This window comes from Brachyhypopomus gauderio, chromosome 16, assembly GCF_052324685.1.
Source record: "Brachyhypopomus gauderio isolate BG-103 chromosome 16, BGAUD_0.2, whole genome shotgun sequence".
NCBI classification, from domain to species: Eukaryota; Metazoa; Chordata; class Actinopteri; order Gymnotiformes; family Hypopomidae; genus Brachyhypopomus; species Brachyhypopomus gauderio.
The window spans coordinates 13,438,600-13,457,986 of NC_135226.1; the positions used below are offsets into that span (position 1 = coordinate 13,438,600).

Genomic DNA, 19,387 nt, shown 5'->3' on the forward strand with positions numbered 1-19,387 from the left:
CTACAGAGGAACAACCTAAAACACACAAGGTCGGAGAACTGAGGGTCTCACAGGGGTTTTGAGGAGACTAATCCAATTTTAGTTTATCGCTTTCCATGATGATAAAGTTGATTCCCCAATGAAAAATTCCAGTTTCCCAGAGCCACTCCTGACAAACCACGAATGTTTGGACAGTTCCATAATCTGCCTATTCAACCTATCATTAAGCATCTCATGAGCTGTGCCAGGTCTGTCACTGCAAATATAAATGTGCACTGGGTATACAGCCACACTGTCCCATACTCACACTGTCCCATACTCACACTGTCCCATACCCACACTGTCCCATACCCACACTGTCCCATACTCACACTGTCCCATACTCACACTGTCCCATACTCCCTCTGTCCCATACCCACACTGTCCTATTCCCACACTGTCCCATACTCACTCTGTCCCATACCCACACTGGTCCAGACCCACACTGTCCCATACCCACACTGTCCCATACTCATTCTGTCCCATACTCACACTGTCCCATACTCACTCTGTCCCATACCCACACTGGTCCAGACCCACACTGTCCCATACCCACACTGTCCCATACTCATTCTGTCCCATACTCACACTGTCCCATACCCACACTGTCCTATTTGCACACTGTCCCATACTCATACTGTCCCATAATCACACTGTCCCATACACACACTGTCCCATACCCACACAGTCCCATACTCACACTGTCCCAAGCTCACACTGTCCCATAATCACACTGTCCCATACCCACACTGGTCCAGACCCACACTGTCCCATACCCACACTGTCCCATACTCATTCTGTCCCATACTCACACTGTCCCATACCCACACTGTCCTATTTGCACACTGTCCCATACTCATACTGTCCCATAATCACACTGTCCCATACACACACTGTCCCATACCCACACAGTCCCATACTCACACTGTCCCAAGCTCACACTGTCCCATAATCACACTGTCCCATACCCACACTGTCCTATCTCCACACTGTCCCATACTCACTCTGTCCCATACCCACACTGTCCCGTACTCACTCTGTCCCATACTCACACTGTCCCATACTCACTCTGTCCCATACTCACTCTGTCCCATACCCACACTGTCCCATACTCACACTGCCCCATACTGACACTGGCCCATACTGTACAATGTCAATATTGTCCCAAATTTCAAATGGCCAAAATGCTTTTCAGTTTGCTGTGCAATATGTGTAATTATTTTTTAGAGGCTGTTTTGTCTTTGATTTGGAAGACCCTTCGATGGTCACAGAACTAGGGCCATTCGTGTGTTTATGTAAGACATTTGATTTCCCATTTGAGGAACTACAGTGTTCAACTGAATGAGAAACAGAATGTTAATTTCATGCAGCAGGTCTGCACAGTATAATATTATTTCTTATTGCAGTATTGACCAGAGCAAAATGCTATGTAAAATTATATTCTAGTGGAAGGACAATTAGGTGTATGATCTGTAATTTATGTTCATTAAAGACTCATTAATAACATTAATGAAGATTACTGATAATAGACTGAAAGTATTTTTCATCTTTAATGTATATGTAGGTAAACAAAAGGGAAAATGTGCTAGTCACAGAGGTGCCTTGTAGTCATATTAATGTTAATATATGCAAGTAGAAAATGGATTTTAAGAACATGCCGCAACAGAAGGGGAGAATGTAGGAGGAGAGCACACAGTATCAAATGTACAACACACCTGAAGTATACACAGGCACACAACACTCATCCTCCTCCACCTACCATGAGTAATTATGAGGTCTCTGTGTGTGTGTGTGTGTGTGTGTGTGTGTGTGTGTGTGTGTGTGTGTGTGTGTGTGTGTGTGTGTGTGTGTGTGTGTGTGTGTGTGTGTGTGTGTGTGCATGTGTGTGGGTGTGCATGTGTGTGTGTGTGTGTGTGTGTGTGTGTGTGTGTGTGTGTGTGTGTGTGTGTGTGTGCCTGAGTGCATCCACAAGTGAGGGAGAAGGGAGAAGGAGACCTCACTCAATTAAAACTGCCTTCTGCTCTAAGGACTGATTTATTCCTCAGCTATAAGGGAGTGAGGAAGCATGTGTGTGTGTGTGTGTGTGTGTGTGTGTGTGTGTGTGTGTGTGTGTGTGTGTGTGTGTGTGTGTGTGTGTGTGTGTGTGTGTGTGTGTGTGTGCATACGTGAGAGAGAAGCACTGTCACAACTAAACAAATTCACAAATTCAGGCATGGTTTCTCTCTTAAACCTCAGTTACCGACTCCATTAATTGCAACGTATACATGATGTGAAGTTAATATAAGAGTGCCTCTTATAAATGGGTGAAAACACGAATTTTTATTTATCAGATAAATGTGGGGAATTATCAACCTTGAATTTAAGTTGTTTTTCCTGTGTACACTCAAAGATCTTTTAATTAATGCTATGCATGAATATGAATTAGATGGCCCTGAACAACCATCTTAAAATGGAATCAAATAAAATTGTTTTGAATATGAAACACCATGTATGGAGCCATTCATTGATGTATGAAATGTACATGCTAGTTCCATATCTCTGATAGGATTTACAGGATTCTTATAGGGTTTTTCAGACCTTTTCCATATGAGCAGTTCAAATCTTGCCAAGTGAAGACAATTATTCAACTAATCTCAGACAAACTTCAAGGAAGGGACACAGAGATGGATTTAAAGAGGTAAATCAGCCAATGCAACATACACCCACTTCATTTAGCTGAGACTCCGATTCCACCATCTAGTGCAGGAGAGAGCATGTGCAAGAAAGAGAGAGAGAGAGAGAGAGAGAGAGAGAGAGAATGCAGGGAAGAGAGAGAGAATGCAGGGAAGAGAGAGAGAGAGATACAGACAGAGAGAGAGGGAGAGATAGAGAGTGCAGGGAAGAGAGAGAGAGAGAGAGAGAGTAAGTGAGTGGGTGCAGGGGGAGAGAGCACAGAAGAGAGACAGAAAGAGAGATGTGTAGCTGTGATTAACCTTGCTGAGAACCTCCCTCTTTTACCAATACCCTCACAAAAAAAAGGATTCTAATTAGTGAAACCAAGTGCTTTTCTCTGCAAGGCTGGTCCATAAAACTCAGTAGACACCAGCCCCTCAGATGAACCTCTCCAGTTCTGTGTCTGAGTTTGCTGTAGTAGCCTGGCTTTGGGCCAGACCTCAGATTTTCACAGCTCTGTTTCCTAATCCTAGTGGCCCTTCACTGCAGGGTTAGTCTTCTGCCTGGTCCCAGCACACCTGCCTTAACTCAGCTAATTAAAAAGCCTTTCATGAGGTTAGAGTGGATGTGTAAGAACCCTAAAAACCCTCTCCAGGCCCAGGACTAATGGACACTGACGGAGAGCACAGATGTATAGTGTTGTATGGGGCTATATGGGGCTGTATCAGGGTATGGAGCTGAATGGTGCTGTATGGGGCTGTATAGTGTTGTATGGGGCAGTATAGTGTTGGATAGTGTTGTATTGTGCTGTATGGGGCTGCATTGTGTTGTATAGTGTTGTAATGTATTGCATGGGGCTGTATGGGGCTGTATAGTGTTGTATGGGGCTGTATGGTGTTGTATAGCGTTGTATTGTATTGCATGGGGCTGTATGGTGTTGTATAGTGTTGTATTGTGTTGTATAGGGCTGCATGGTGTTGTGTGTGGCTGTATGGTGTTCATACCCTCCAGAAAGTCGCGATGTTGCGATTTGCAACTTCAACGCAACTTCAAGCAAACCCCGCAAATTCAGGGCGGTGTTGCAACTTCAGCCAATCACTGCAACTTTCCCACAAATTTGACCAATCACTGATGTCGTCTTAATGTGATGTCGACAAACTCCCGCCTGACTTCTGTATATACGTTCAAGAGGAGCGGACTGAAAGCAGCATGAGCGAAAATAACGGCAAAAAGATCGGGAAAAGCAGTATCCCAGTACATCACATGAAAGCGGGGATAAACTGTTTTTTTTTGTTTTCAGTGTTTTATTGTTTCACAACGATGGGTTCATACATGTATTTCCAACAAGTTTAACATTTCTAGCACCAGCCCATCCACTCCAAGTGATTTTTCATTGTCTTTAAGGGAAAGTCCATTTCTGCCACCGAGCTGTTGCACTTCGAGGGATCATTTCAAGAAAGTGAGAGGGATCATTGTGCATTCTCTGTCCCAACACCTGTGTTTCAGGGGACGGGGCATACAAAATCTTGAGAGGGATCATTCCTGCCCAAAGTTTTGCACGCACAAACACTACATTCCCCACAATGCAACGGTAGCCCGCGAAGTCACTGCAGCGCACGCAAGAGATAATTTATCTCTGATCCATATCTATGAGTTAGTAGTTCGCTCTGGCGCCAACCACTGGCGATCGATCTCGATATAATACTTAATTTGTGTCCATTTTACAGGCCGCCCGGTAACAACTTACGTTCGCCACCCCCTCCAGGTTCAAATCTCACTCCAAGCGATCTTGAAAAGTTGGCAACCCTGAATAAATAGGTAAATAGATAATTAAAATGGACTACTAAATAGAGGAATCCATACAACATTTACTGCCTATTGAAATGTACTCACAAAAAAGCAAAAACACACCGCTTCCATCGCAATTTTTTTTAAAAACACCCGCAACATCAAACATTTCAGCCTGCAACAATCACATAAAAGGCCCGCAAAATCTTGGTGGGACTGGGTGTTGTATAGTGTTGTATTATGTTGTATAGGGCCATATGGTGTTGTATGGTGTTGTATAGTATATAGTATACTGTTTGTATAATAAGTTTAGATTATACAACAAGTTCTTGAATGCTATGGAATACTATGTGTGTGTGTGTGTATTGCTGGATATTGTGTAAGATACTGTGGGGTCTTCTGGAGAGTGGTATGGATCTGCTGTAAAGTACTTTGGAGGTATGGGGTGTAGGACTTTAGCAGTTCCGTTGAGTATATTGTTTAGACATTTCACAGATTATTGTGTCACTGATTATTGATTGTGGTTTATGTTATTGGAGTTTAGCAAAATAATATGGGATGTGTTATGAGTTACAGAACTATAATTATAGTGAAATAAATGTAATATTAATATTTAAATATAAATTTCACAAAGTAATATGGGTTATGTTATATGGCATAGAAACAGAACATTTCTTTATTTCTTTATTTCTTGTGTGAAGTGTGTGAAGACGGTTACAGTCCAACTCCTAATCACATGCACACATGCATATCCACTGCTCTGCTCAGGTTTCACATACACCTTTGTCCCCAGAGCTAGGGCAACTTCTATGGCAGTTACCAGCCTGTAACACACACACACACACACACACACACACACACACACACACACACACACACACACACTTTGGTCTGATGGTATTTGAAGCTCTCTGGAGCCATCTGCTGTACAGAAATACGCTGCCCCATGTGTTAATGTCCATCCTCTATGTAACTGTGGTTTTCTGCTTCTCGCTCTGTCCAAACCAGAACTCAAGACTCATGATGCTGAAGCTAATAGGAACCTTCTGCCATGTTCTATGCGTTTTCGTTTGATGTTTTCTTTGGCGCTGGACGTCTGTTGTGTCTCCTGGATTCCTCGCTTCTTTTCTGCTTGCTGGATCTCAGGTGTTAACCAGAGAAGGATGGAGGATAGAGGATGGCTTCACGCATTCACTCTTCCTCCTTTCAAGGTTACTTTCTTGAGCACACAGGGAGTTTTTCCTTTGCTACCTTTGCTGTGCTCAGCTGGGCTTTAAGCCAGATGTCTATAAAGGTGATTTGTGACAACACCTCTCATTAAAAGTGCAATATAAATACAGTTTGATTGATTGATAAAATGATAACTAGCTTCTCACTTGACAAAAACAACTATATTACAGCAATACAATATAACATCAATAGAATGAAACATCAACAGAACAGGCTAATTAAACACAATAAACACAAATGTCATGAAAGACAAATGCGTGTCGCTGTGGTATTAGGGATGCTTCAGGGACTTGAATGAGACTCTGGTGGAGCTATATGAGATCAGATTCAGACAGACATGCCTCCTGGGTACACAGTACCTATTTGTCTGTTTATTCAGACACGGAAAAGAAATCAGACCTGTAAGAAAAGACATCTGAGCAGATGAAAATCCACACCAGCTGGTTCAGATTTCCACATGATTGTGTGAGGTTCACCAAGCTGACAAAATATGTGGGCTATGATTATCTTAATTTTAGTAATAAATAAACAATGATCACCATACACCTTAGAAATGTCTTCATTACATGTATATAACCAGTTAACATGACAAATAAATGTATTTTCAGATTTTGTCAGTTTGAAAATTAATAGGTAAGCAAATTTCAATTGGGGTAACTCCTATGGACATTCTAGTGGAGGTCTGGGAATTCTTGTGTTTATATGATGACTAAAATGTTTTTCGATTGGAATAAAAAGTAAAACTTTCAAATTTCATTCTGATGTGAAACACCATGCTGATAACATCATGTGTTCTGCGGCACTGCGGATGGTCCCAGCAGGACACCCACCTGCACTGCTTCTCTGCAGGTGTCAGAGCTTCAAATGTTCAACAATGGGTTTGTCAGTCAAGAGGCAACCAGCCAGATGTGAATTGAAATATATCCGTTTGAATGATTTCATCTGATTGATTTCACTGATTTCATGTCCTAATATGCCTAACTACCATGCCAAACGTCCTCTGTAGAAGGTACAGAATATGTTTCACATGACCAACAAATCTGTTGTCAGCCATGTGAGAAGAAGCTATTTTATAATGCTGATAGAAAATGTTCCTTGTTTTTAGAATAAAAACTTTCAGTGACGTTTAAAATGTTCATTTAGACATGATTCTGTAACCTCCATCAAATCCTGTTTTTATTCGTTACAGCATTATGGTTGAATGCAAAGCCAAATATAAGCTAAGCCCTCTATATCAGTAATAAAGTGTGTTTTAAATCACCAACAGAACATTTACCAGAAAAAGCAATAAACAGCTAAATAAAATACAAACTAAACAGAAATTTAGAGCTAGAGATTTGATTTCATCTATGTCCAGCTACCAAATATAGGCCGACCAATTTGCAGAAAGTATAACACGCATAATGGAGGCTTCGAACGATCAACAATAATTTTGTCAGCCAAGTGATAACCTGCAATTTTAAAATGTGGAGAGAAATATTTCCTGATTTTGAGTATAATAGATATGTCAAGGAGCTCCTTAAAATGTTCATTCTGACATAACCCTCTGGGCTCTTTCAATGCCTGTTTTCATCTACTCTCAGTTAGGGTTGGGTTTAGAGATACAACTGAACCAATTCTATTTCAAAGGAATGCATCAGATTTCAAACATGTTCTTATTTGCCTGTCTGGTAACAACCATATCCAGCGATAGGCCCACCACTGAGTAGAGGACATAGAGTAAACTTCACAAGATCAACAACAGCCAAGCAAAAAACCTGATTCAGTTCTAGGTTTAGGATTAGGGTAGAGTTTAGACTTAAATCCTTAAAAAGTTGTCAAGTTCACATATACCCAGAACCATTTCAAATGTATGTGTGCTGAAATACATGTACAGCTGCCATAATCAAAGGCAAGTCCACCTATCGGTAAAGCTCAGAGAGAAAGTGTTAGAGAGTAAGTGTGAAACAGAAGTGCCAGAAGTGCCAGTGACAATCAGCAAGTTAAAAATATGCTCGGAAATATTTTCCATTTAGAATGCTTCTACTTAATAGTCACTCCACCTGTTTTCACCTATTGTAGGGTTAGGATTAGGTGTGTACTTTGAGCTGGAGTTCGGATATATTTAGGTCACTTTGTTATGGAAGGTTGTATAGAACTCTCAAGAACTATGAATTTATATATATATATATATATTATATATATATATATTCTGATTGGGAGAATTCCTGATTGGGAGAAGTCTTTAATTCTCTCCTGACATACTGTAATGGTGACTCCTCCCCCTTATGTGTCAACTGTTCCATGTGTCTTTATGTATGTGTGTAGGGATGTGCGTGTCTGCCACACCCCCCTCATTGTATATGTGAGCGTGTCTCCCACACCCCCTCGATGCGTGTGGTTAGTGTTCAGTGTTCATAGTTGGTGTCTCTGTGTGTGTGTCACACCCCTCCTGTTACATGTTGTACTTGTGTCTTTTCTCCCTCGTTAACATGTACCTTTAAATCATAGTGTTGGTCTGGTCCCTTGTCAGTTGTTGACCTACCCTCAGTGTGATGCTCTCACTGTGTGGGTTTTGTCGTTAATAAATGGCATATTTGTGATGGACATCGTCTGTGCGACCTGCTTCCTCCCCAACGTGACACTACTTTACACCAAAGCCTCTTTTCATCTGTCAGGGTTATGGCGGCGTTCAGAGATACATCCACACTGCTGGCAAACAGCAAGCTTCAAATTAACACAGACAACGTTTTTTCGTTTTAAGCAGCAAATTGCTTTAATAGCTTTGACAAAATTAACCACCATTGTCTACTGATCTGTGATGTATTATATTGGTACCTATGTTAGTCTGATATTGTTATCAAATTATTACTGTTATTATAATTGTTATAACAGTAATTATTATTATTAGTAGTAGTAGTAGTAGTAGTAGTAGTAGTATTAAAAATTGTTTTGTTATTGTTATTATTATGTTTTGCACCTTTTTACCTCAAATGTTCACAACAGTAATTTTGGCCATGTGCATTCTGAATAGTGTCTTGTCTCCCAGTTGTTTTCCTGCTATTGTAGCACATCTGTTATTACTTTAGCAAGGTGGCTGCTGTTTGACTCAAAAATCATCTGATGAAAAACTGACAGCTTCCGATTTACCAAATAAAATTATGTCAACGTTATCAGAACATACTAAACGAAAACTAATAGGATAAAACTGAAATATTATCACAAAAAAAGATAAATGACTACCGCTGAGGTGTTAGTAACGCTTCGGAGCCTTGTCATGGGTAAATGTGATAGAGGTGGAGTGTGTTCAGATTTCTCCTGGGTTAACGCTAGCTCTTTGTCTGACTACCCCAAAAATAAGAATGATTCAGACATTTTGCCTCTATAAAGTAATTCATCAGAATGCATCAACTGCTACACCACCTGGTCCAGGTGTTCCTGACACCTGTGGTGGGTTGAGCCAGGTGGCCGAATAAGCAGGCTACATTTACCATAATTTTATCGATAAATAGTAATCGAAACATAAAACTACCATTTGTCTTTCTGACATTTTTATGATTCATTTAGTTTTTAATGTTTATTTTGTGTTATAAATAAGCATGCAAATTTATAAGGGTTCCTATGGTCATTTTTGTAATCATTGAGTCCTGGGCTATTCAGTGTGAAAAGCATTTGTGTTCTTGCATTGTGCAGAGAAGAGATTCATCCTAAGATCTGTTCAACCCCTCTCAGACATTCTGATCAATTCCCCTCACAGAACATGGTTAAGCCGTGCTGCTCAATCATTAAACACACACATGATGCTTCATAAACCAGCTTAGCAATCCGATCAATACATTCTGTTCTGACTTACAAATGCATAAACATTGTAATAAACAATAAAATGTGGTACCAAAGTGAAGGGCACTGAAGTGCAGAGATTGATATAAACCCCACTGACCTCTTAAAATAAAAGGGTTACCACTGTAAAACCAACAGTGCCTTTTTCTTACATCTAATAATGCAAGAAGGCCTCATCCCTCACCTCATCATCTCACCTCATCATCTCACCTCATCACCTCACCTCATCATCTCACCTCATCACCTCACCTCATCATCTCACCTCATCCCTCACCTCATCATCTCACCTCATCACCTCACCTCATCATCTCACCTCATCATCTCACCTCATCACCTCACCTCATCATCTCACCTCATCACCTCACTTCATCACCTCACCTCATCACCTCACCTCATCACTTCATCACCTCACCTCATCACCTCACCTCATCACTTCATCACCTCACCTCATCACCTCACCTCATCACTTCATCACTTCACCTCATCACCTCACCTCATCACCTCACCTCATCACCTCACCTCATCACTTCATCACCTCACCTCATCACCTCACCTCATCACCTCATCACTTCACCTCATCACCTCACCTCATCACTTCATCACCTCACCTCATCACCTCACCTCATCACCTTACCTCATCACTTCATCACCTCACCTCATCACCTCATCACTTCATCACCTCACCTCATCACCTCACTTCATCACCTCACCTCATCACTTCACCTCATCACCTCACCTCATCACTTCATCACCTCACCTCATCACCTCACCTCATCACCTCACCTCATCACTTCATCACCTCACCTCATCACCTCACCTCATCACTTCACCTCATCACCTCACCTCATCACCTCACCTCATCACTTCATCACCTCACCTCATCACCTCACCTCATCACCTTACCTCATCACTTCATCACCTCACCTCATCACCTCATCACCTCACCTCATCACCTCACTTCATCACCTCATCACTTCACCTCATCACCTCACCTCATCACTTCATCACCTCACCTCATCACCTCACCTCATCACTTCATCACCTCACCTCATCACCTCACCTCATCACTTCACCTCATCACCTCATCACCTCACCTCATCACTTCACCTCATCACCTCACCTCATCATCTCACCTCATCACCTCACCTCATCACTTCATCACCTCACCTCATCACCTCACTTCATCACCTCACCTCATCACCTCACCTCATCACTTCATCACCTCACCTCATCACCTCACCTCATCACTTCATCACCTCACCTCATCACCTCACTTCATCACCTCACCTCATCACTTCACCTCATCACCTCACCTCATCACTTCATCACCTCATCACATCACCTCATCACCTCACCTCATCACCTCACCTCATCACCTCACCTCATCACTTCATCACCTCACCTCATCACCTCACTTCATCACCTCACCTCATCACCTCATCACTTCACCTCATCACCTCACCTCATCACCTCACCTCATCACTTCATCACCTCACCTCATCACCTCACTTCATCACCTCACCTCATCACCTCATCACTTCACCTCATCACCTCACCTCATCACCTCACCTCATCACTTCATCACCTCACCTCATCACGTCACCTCATCACCTAACCTCATCACCTCACTTCATCACCTCACCTCATCCCCTCACTTTATCACCTCACCTCATCACCTCACCTCATCACCTCACCTCATCACATCATCACTTCACCTCATCACCTCACCTCATCACCTCACCTCACCTCATCACCTCACCACCTCACCTCATCACTTCACCTCATCACCTCACCTCATCACCTCACCTCATCACTTCATCACCTCACCTCATCACCTCACCTCATCACCTCACCTCATCACTTCATCACCTCACCTCATCACCTCACCTCATCACCTTACCTCATCACTTCATCACCTCACCTCATCACCTCACCTCATCACCTCACCTCATCACATCATCACCTCACCTCATCACCTCACCTCATCACCTCACCTCACCTCATCACCTCACCTCATCACCTCACCTCATCACTTCATCACCTCACCTCATCACCTCACCTCATCACTTCATCACCTCACCTCATCACTTCATCACCTCACCTCATCAATTCATCACCTCATCACCTCATCACCTCATCTCATCACCTCACCTCATCACTTCACCTCATCACCTCATCTCATCACCTCACCTCATCACCTCATCAGGGCCACCAATGAGGCCCAACGTCCATAACTAATGTTAGTTAATTATGATGTAATCATGTAGCAAAATAGTATAAGATCCATGGTCTTTGGGGGGGCAGGGGGAAGGGGGGGTCAGCTCTCTCCTACAGAGATGTAACAGATGTAACTGAGATCTCTAGATTGATCCATCTTTCTGTCTTTAATAAACTTCGTACAGTATTTTACATTGATACATTACCCAAATGCTTTTGACTGTTCTTACTCACCATTAAGGGTCAGATTTTCAATGACAACATGCATTTTGCTCCTGTTGTGTGGCAGTGTTTAGAGGCCATAAACTTCTCTTATTTTAGTAAGAACAAGAGACCATAGACCTCTCCTATATTAGTATGATTAGTTAATTAGTTAATACAAACAGTCTCCATTCAGGCTTGGATTACAAACAGACACACACACACACACACACACACACGCACAAACACACACACACACGTACACACACACACACGCGCAAACACACACACACGCACGCAGGCACGCACACACACACACGCACACACACACGTACGCAGACATCTGTGTTTTAAAATATATGAGCACTGTATTCAAAATATTATACATGAAGAACATTTCAGAACACCTCAAGGCAAGAGAGTCAAGGCTGTTTTAAAAAAATTACAAATCCTTAGAATTAATCCATCAATTTTTATTTATGAACTGTGGGACAGCTAGGCCTATTTTGCTTATAGCTACCACTATATATAGAGTGAGCTTCCCTAAATGTATGATGGGCTTACACACACACACACACACACACACACACACACACACACACACACACACACACACACACACACACACTATCAGGGAGTGATTTTATATATGCTTTTCACATGTAATGTGAATTCATGTTGTATGTCCAGGCGATTCAATTCCTCCTGAAGCTTGAGAGACACAGAAGGAGAGACAGAATGAAGACAGGATGAAAATCTATCACTTCACTCATTCTGGTTCTGGATATCAACAGCTCTAGATAATTTCATAAATACAAGATCATTTATAATCTAGATAGTAATCTAGATAATTTAATAATAAATACAGCTCTAGATAATTCAAACTTATTTGATTCAAACTTAAAGATATTCAAACTTAAAGATTCCAAATGGCAAGAATGAGGGTATAAATATGATATGGTTCAAACGGAGACCCTCCTCACCCTCTCCAGGACCACTTCCTCTATATAAGTTGTTGATAGATCTTTCTGAGCATTGACCTTGACATTCAGGATGACCACATGACCTGTAAGCAGTAAAAAAGGCTGTATGTTGGAAGCTTTATAATTAAATTTTCTATTTTCATTTATATTAATATATGTATATACAGTATATACTGTATTTAAAGTATACTAAGACACTAATTTCTTATACAGGTGTTAACAGCAATAAAACTGTTAATATCAGTGCATGTATCACCATTTTAAATGGTTTTACTCTATAGGGTGGGTGGGGTTTTGGCTTTCACCTTAAAAAGTCCATTAATGTATATTTATTGCAGTCTTTATCTATTATTAACTGAGTCATGAATATTTAATATGAGGCAATATGGTGAGCATTACTATACCCAGACATTTCTAATGTCACATATACTACTACCAAACTACAGACCATTAGTTGACCGTTAGTTGTTAGTTGATTATCTACATCTACAGTAAGAGAAAGCTGTATGAATTTGATTGTGGCATGTATTAGACTCTAAGTAAAAAAGCACCAATGAATGGCTGACTGAATGAATGAATGAATGAACACATGACATAACAGATGAATGAAAGAATGAATAAATGAAAGAATGAATGAACAAATGAATGAGTGAATAAATTAATGAGTGAATGAATGAATGAATAAATTAATGTTCACATTGCCTAAAAGAAAATGTTGTCCATAGTTTGTTGTCATCGTTCACACCAATGGTGGTAACTAAACTGTAGTAAGTAAATGTTTGTCTTATCCATCTTATATAATTATAGAAAATTACATAGTCAAATGAATATTAACATGAGTTTCCATTCAAATAGTAAATACCTGGTGGTTTGAGGTCACTGTATGTGGTGGAAGTCGGTGGGTCAGGATTAATCACTAATAAAGAAATGAATTAAGGAGTAATGAAATAAACATTTCAATCAATAAATGTAAAAAAATTATTAAAGGAATAAAAGCCCAATAAAGTACACCCAGATTTGTCAGTATTGATATATACCATAACCTGCCCAATCACACTTTGGCTGATGGCCTATGTCTATGGTAAAGGAAAGCTGTGTGAATTTGATTTCTCACCTTACTTTTGTTCAGAAAGCACGTACCTTCTGGACTGGTTTCAGTGTTTGGAGTAGCATGAGGTCTGGTGGTGTTAATCACTGTGCAAAAAAATAGATTCGTTGTTGAATTAAAAAATGGATGAATAAGCATTCATGTCATATATGTATTATGAATCCATTCACATCATCACACAGTTTGGACCAGATAATATGTACCTTCTCTTGTAAGTTCACTGGCTGAAGTGGGTAATGGTTTAACAGTGGCACCTGCTGTGTAGGAATCTTGGGTGATGAGTAAAGTAAATGAGGAAATGAATAAACAAAGAAATGATGCAGTTATTGTCATGTATATTGCCGCCTCAACCTGTCAATCATGGCTTTTGTTGTCTTCTCCCTCGTGTTTTCATGTCAGTTTGTTCCCTCCTGCTCAGTTGTAACCCCCACCTCTTGTGTTACCATCAGCTGTTCCCGGGTTGTTTACTCATTCACTGTGTTTACCTCAGTACATTACTGGTTATTGTTACTATGCCTGTTGCTATCACTGTGGAACTTATTGCTACTGTTGCTGTGTCTGTTCTTTACTACTCTAGCCTAGGCAAGTCATGTTTGTCTCTAGTTTACGTCTCGGCTATGTTTCGTACTGCTCAAATGTTATGGCTTGCCTGAACTACTCTGATATTTCATTTGTCCATAATAAATATTGCTCCCCTCAACGAATGCGTCCACCTTGTTCAGGCTCGCACGCAAAGCATCACAGTTATTGTTTCCATTTTATATAATTTACAATTATATCTAATATAATGTAATATAAGGGCAAAACTGTTTCATGTGATATAGTGATACAAATAGTTATAGTAAGAGAGTTTTTGCCAGTAGTTGAGTTGTAGCGAAAAATATACTATTACATATCATTATTCATCTCATATTTATATCAATTATAATAATACAACTTAATTAATCAAAAGCAACTTGAATGCTTTTGTGATGTTTAACGTTTTATAGGGTACATTATCCAACTAATATTAAAAAACTTCATCCTTTGCAGCCTGCAACCCCTCACTGACCACCAATAGCAAATAAACCAATATTCTCGATTTAGAACTCCTTGTACTTTTGGGGGTCATATTTTCATTATTTGATGATGGTCTAAGGAAACATCAAACTGACACTGAAGAACTAAGGGCAACATGAAGGTGACTGATTATCACCACCCATCAGTGCACTATTGTGTCCTATCACCTGTGTGTTGTGTGCACCGAAACACACTAGACAGCCAATAACCACTACAGATATACGTTCACAAAAGAGAACAGCTCAAAAGGAACCCGCTGCTTCCTGAAGGTATGAGCTTCATAATGAGTGTGTCACAGTGTCGTGAATGACTTCCACTTCTTCTTGAGCTCCTTCCACAGAGGTGCGTAATGTCAATACAGTAGCAAAAGCTTCACTTGTTCACTAAACACTTATAGCCAAACAAAACTACTCTAGCAAAACATAATTTTAGCCTAGCACACTGCCACGGCAAATCAAGCCACGATGTGACAAACATGTATGCAGTTTATGTCTATATTATCTTGTTTGAATTTAAATCAGTATGGATGCTGAATCGACCAATACAGCTCTAACAAGGACTGACTAGAGCCATCGGTGCAGAACACACTGCACTGAGAACAGTCAGTGGTCAGTTCCCAACACCTTCTGATGGTCTGACACCATCCAGCCAGTAGTTGAGTCCATATGTCCTTAGCTGTACATTTGTGGTTTGATACTGATCCACATATGCATATTCACATAACTGACATTCTCATAATGAATTCTGTATTGGTGATAATAATCTTTATTTGTAAGCACCTTTCATACATATATGTAACTCGAATTGCAATGACATGTGGTGTAAGCTCTGAACTCACAGCTGTAGCAGATGAAAGGAAGAGCCGTTAAGCAGTTCTCATCTGTCCATTCCCCAGATTTACCGAAGGAGACGGCTGTACAGTGCTGATCCAGGAAGTCTAACACAGAATCTTTTCCATTGTCTGGCTCTCCAGGTTTCCAGAAAGTGAAAGATGACTTGCTCTGGTCTGACCATGTAAGGTTTCTATATATTCCAATCCAAACTCCCCAAATGCCATGCCATAATTTTATCTGTATACTTTCCGATGTTCTTTGGAAGATCTCCTTGTTCTCCTCAGGGTTTCTCACACTGGCCAAGTCTAAATAATGTTCTCTGCAATAACTTTGAGCATCTGTCCAGTTTTTCGGCTCAGACACTGGAACGTATGTTGCAGTGGCATTTTTTCTACCTGTAATTAGAAAGTCAGACGACTTGGTGAAATCTCTTCAAAAGTGAAACTTATGAGGAACGTGGGACAAGATTTTCTTACCATCGTAGCAAACAAATGGCCGTTCTTCTGAACAAGGTCTATCCACCCATTTTTCATTGTACATTGACTGGCTTTCATACAACATTAGTCCACAATAGTCATTTCCTTCTTCGTTACGAGGGTACTCCAACCATTTCCTGAAGTCTCTCTCTCCCTCCTTGTAGAACTGCGGGTCTTCCAGGGACCATCTCCAGCTGTTCTTCACATCATCATGCAGTCCGATCCATGCGGATCCAGTATAATTGCTGTTGCTGGACTCCAGCAGTCTGTTCATGTCCTCCATGTTGTCCACTGTGGCCAGGTCAGTGTGAGTGTGTCTGCAGAAGCTCTGGGCCTCAGACCACGTCATAGACTCATTCACAAAGTGGTAGTGATGAAGGAAAGCCGTTGGCTTTACTGACGAGAGAGTAAGATGATTTGTGCTACTAACAATCTCAACTTATAATTATACAATTGGGCTGAAAATATTTTATTTTGTATTCATGGTCATGTGCTTTTCCAGCCCAGGAATTAAACCTAGACATGGCCTTAATTGCAGTAAGGGTGAAGCATATTATATACTGTATATCAGGGGTGGCCAACCCGCGGCTCGCGAGCCGCATGCGGCTCTTTGCCTGGTTTCATGCGGCCCCCCAGCCGGTCCGCGGGCTCACCTGCACAAACGGGGCGACACACTGCTACATTTTCGTGGTGCGCGTTTAGTTTACAAGCCTAGCGAGAGGCTAATACTTTTAAAACCGGCGTAGTGGAAAACACGCATTTGACTGTCTTCACAGCTAATAATTTACACTCGATTTATTTAGCTCTAATAAATAAGATGCGTTACCTGAGTAGCAGATGAACGGGAGAGTAATGTTACAGCTCTCATCAGTCCACATGCCATCATCTCCGAGGCTCACAGCAGTGCAGGACGGACCCAGATCCTCTAACTCTGAGTATACGTCTTCTGTTTTCCAGTACCTGAAAGATGAGTTGCTATGATCTGACCATGTTCTGGTCCTGTACAGCCCGATCCATACAAAACTCGCTCCCACTATGCTGGCGATTCTGGAGTTCTCGTCCTGGTTCCTGATGCTTGCCAGGTCGGTGTGATGTTCTCTGCAGTAATTCTGAGCTTCCGTCCAGTTTTTTTCATCAGATATAAGAATCAAACTCTCACTGGGCTTTTCGCTTCCTAACAAGAACAACAAACATACTTTTACATGCAGTACCATTTTAGGTCCATTTGAAAAAGATCTGTTGCATATTAGAATAAGTCGTATTTCTACATTTCCTTTTAAAGTGTATATTTTCTAAACATGGTTCCAAACAGAATCTACAGTTTGAGATGTCATATATATTTTTAAAAATGGAAAGTACATTGCAACAAGCTAGAAAGGGCCTGAAATACATAATGCCGTCAAAAACACGTTATAGATCGATTTTGTGAGGAATGTTCATTTAAACAAAGTGAGAATGAGGAGGAACTGCTCACCATCAAAGCAAACAAATGAGACGGTGTTATCACAGGGGAAAATGTACCATGTACTACTGTAAAACAGCACACAGAAAGGCTCTCTTCCAGAAAGACCCGACATCGCTGTGATCCATTTCCTGAAGTCTCTCTCTCCCTCCTTGTAGAACTGCGGGTCTTCCAGGGACCATCTCCAGCTGTTCTTCACATCATCATGCAGTCCGATCCATGCGGATCCAGTATAATTGCTGTTGCTGGACTCCAGCAGTCTGTTCATGTCCTCCGTGTTGTCCACTGTGGCCAGGTCAGTGTGAGTGTGTCTGCAGAAGCTCTGGGCCTCAGACCACGTCATAGACTGATTCACAAAGTGGTAGTGGCGAGGAAGGCAGGCAGAGAGAAGCCAGAGCCCTGCGGTCCAGGTCAAACACTAGATATGTTATATGTTCAAACTTTCCAAGTTAAAATTTCTAATTGAATACGAAAATGGTCACTATAAAAACTATAGGAATAAGGATAGGAAACATTATTTTGCAATGGCAAGCTGACCTGATAATAGTAGGATGGAAAACATGACTGTTAGGAAGAAAAATTCAAATGCATTTTACATATAAAAACATATAAACATTATATATGTAATATGCACAATACATATATGTATATTCATCACTCTTTCTCGCGCTCTCTATATTTTGTTTCGCATCAAACATTTGTTTGACCAAAAACAAAAAAATTTATAAAAATTAAAGAATTAAAGAAAATAAACTGTTTAAAAAAACAAAAAAAAAAAAAACAATAAAGGTCTTACCAGTATGATCCAGCCTTATCAGAAGGTAAATTTGATATAAAATCACCTCAGTTTAACAGTACAAGAAGGAACCTTTCTCTGTGTGTGGACTCCAGCATGAATAAGTCTTTGTAACTTCAGTGTGTGAGTTAAGTAATGAATAACCAAAGGGATGATGCACTGGTATCAGTCCATGCACAATACAGTAACATGAGCACAGACTGACCTATATACAACAACATGTCCTTTTAATACAGAGCAGCTCCCACCAAAACCTGAAAAACAAAAGATACAGTGACTGGAGCCTATGGCTAAAGTGTTAGGGGAGGGAACAAACACTACACTAAATAAACAGCACCCACAGTATGAAAATACAATAAGGTCAGTCAGCTTTGAAAATAGTGAAGTATATGTGAATACAGTAATTAAATATAAATATTAACTCTAATCACAATGCCTAATCACAATTCATACAGACACAATGCATACATACATCACAGATCCATAGAGAAACTATTAACAGTACAATGTTACTGATACATCAACAATATATATTGCAGGAGTTGGGAGCTGTAAAATTATGCATAATAATGTGCATGTAAATTGGTGCATCTGGTTACACTTTACTTTCTTCATTGGTATTCTTCACACCATTAGGTAGAAGCCATATACGTCAGTATTAATAAACTGTAGGTAATGTTAACAAAGTGACTGATCCACTTACATTTCCATGCTGCCACTGCGGTTAATGCTTAGATATTATTAG

The 19,387-nt window shown here is 40.7% G+C and overlaps 1 protein-coding gene across 1 annotated transcript; it reads right to left on the reverse strand.

The window, feature by feature from the left end:
- Positions 1-12,391: 12,391 nt before the first annotated feature.
- LOC143477539 (macrophage mannose receptor 1-like) lies at positions 12,392-18,870 on the reverse strand. Its single transcript, XM_076976193.1, has 11 exons — positions 18,643-18,870; positions 18,384-18,410; positions 17,859-18,245; positions 17,211-17,558; positions 16,385-16,780; positions 15,914-16,303; positions 14,220-14,285; positions 14,049-14,102; positions 13,771-13,824; positions 12,909-12,991; positions 12,392-12,636 (listed from the first exon to the last, which is right to left on the reverse strand). Exons 2-11 carry the CDS (start codon positions 18,406-18,408, stop codon positions 12,556-12,558), a joined length of 1,884 nt encoding a protein of 627 aa, XP_076832308.1. The 5' UTR covers positions 18,409-18,410; positions 18,643-18,870; the 3' UTR covers positions 12,392-12,555.
- Between the last annotated feature and the right edge of the window lie 517 nt (positions 18,871-19,387).

Coding starts and splice junctions, on each gene's coding strand:
- LOC143477539 (XM_076976193.1), bottom strand. CDS start 18,408: ATGTTTTCCATCCTACTATTATCAG. Junction 16,781..17,210: donor CCCGTTCATCTGCTACTCAG/GTAACGCATCTT, acceptor CTCTCTCGTCAG/TAAAGCCAACGGCTTTCCTT. Junction 14,286..15,913: donor TCCTTTCATCTGCTACAGCT/GTGAGTTCAGAG, acceptor TCATCACCCAAG/ATTCCTACACAGCAGGTGCC.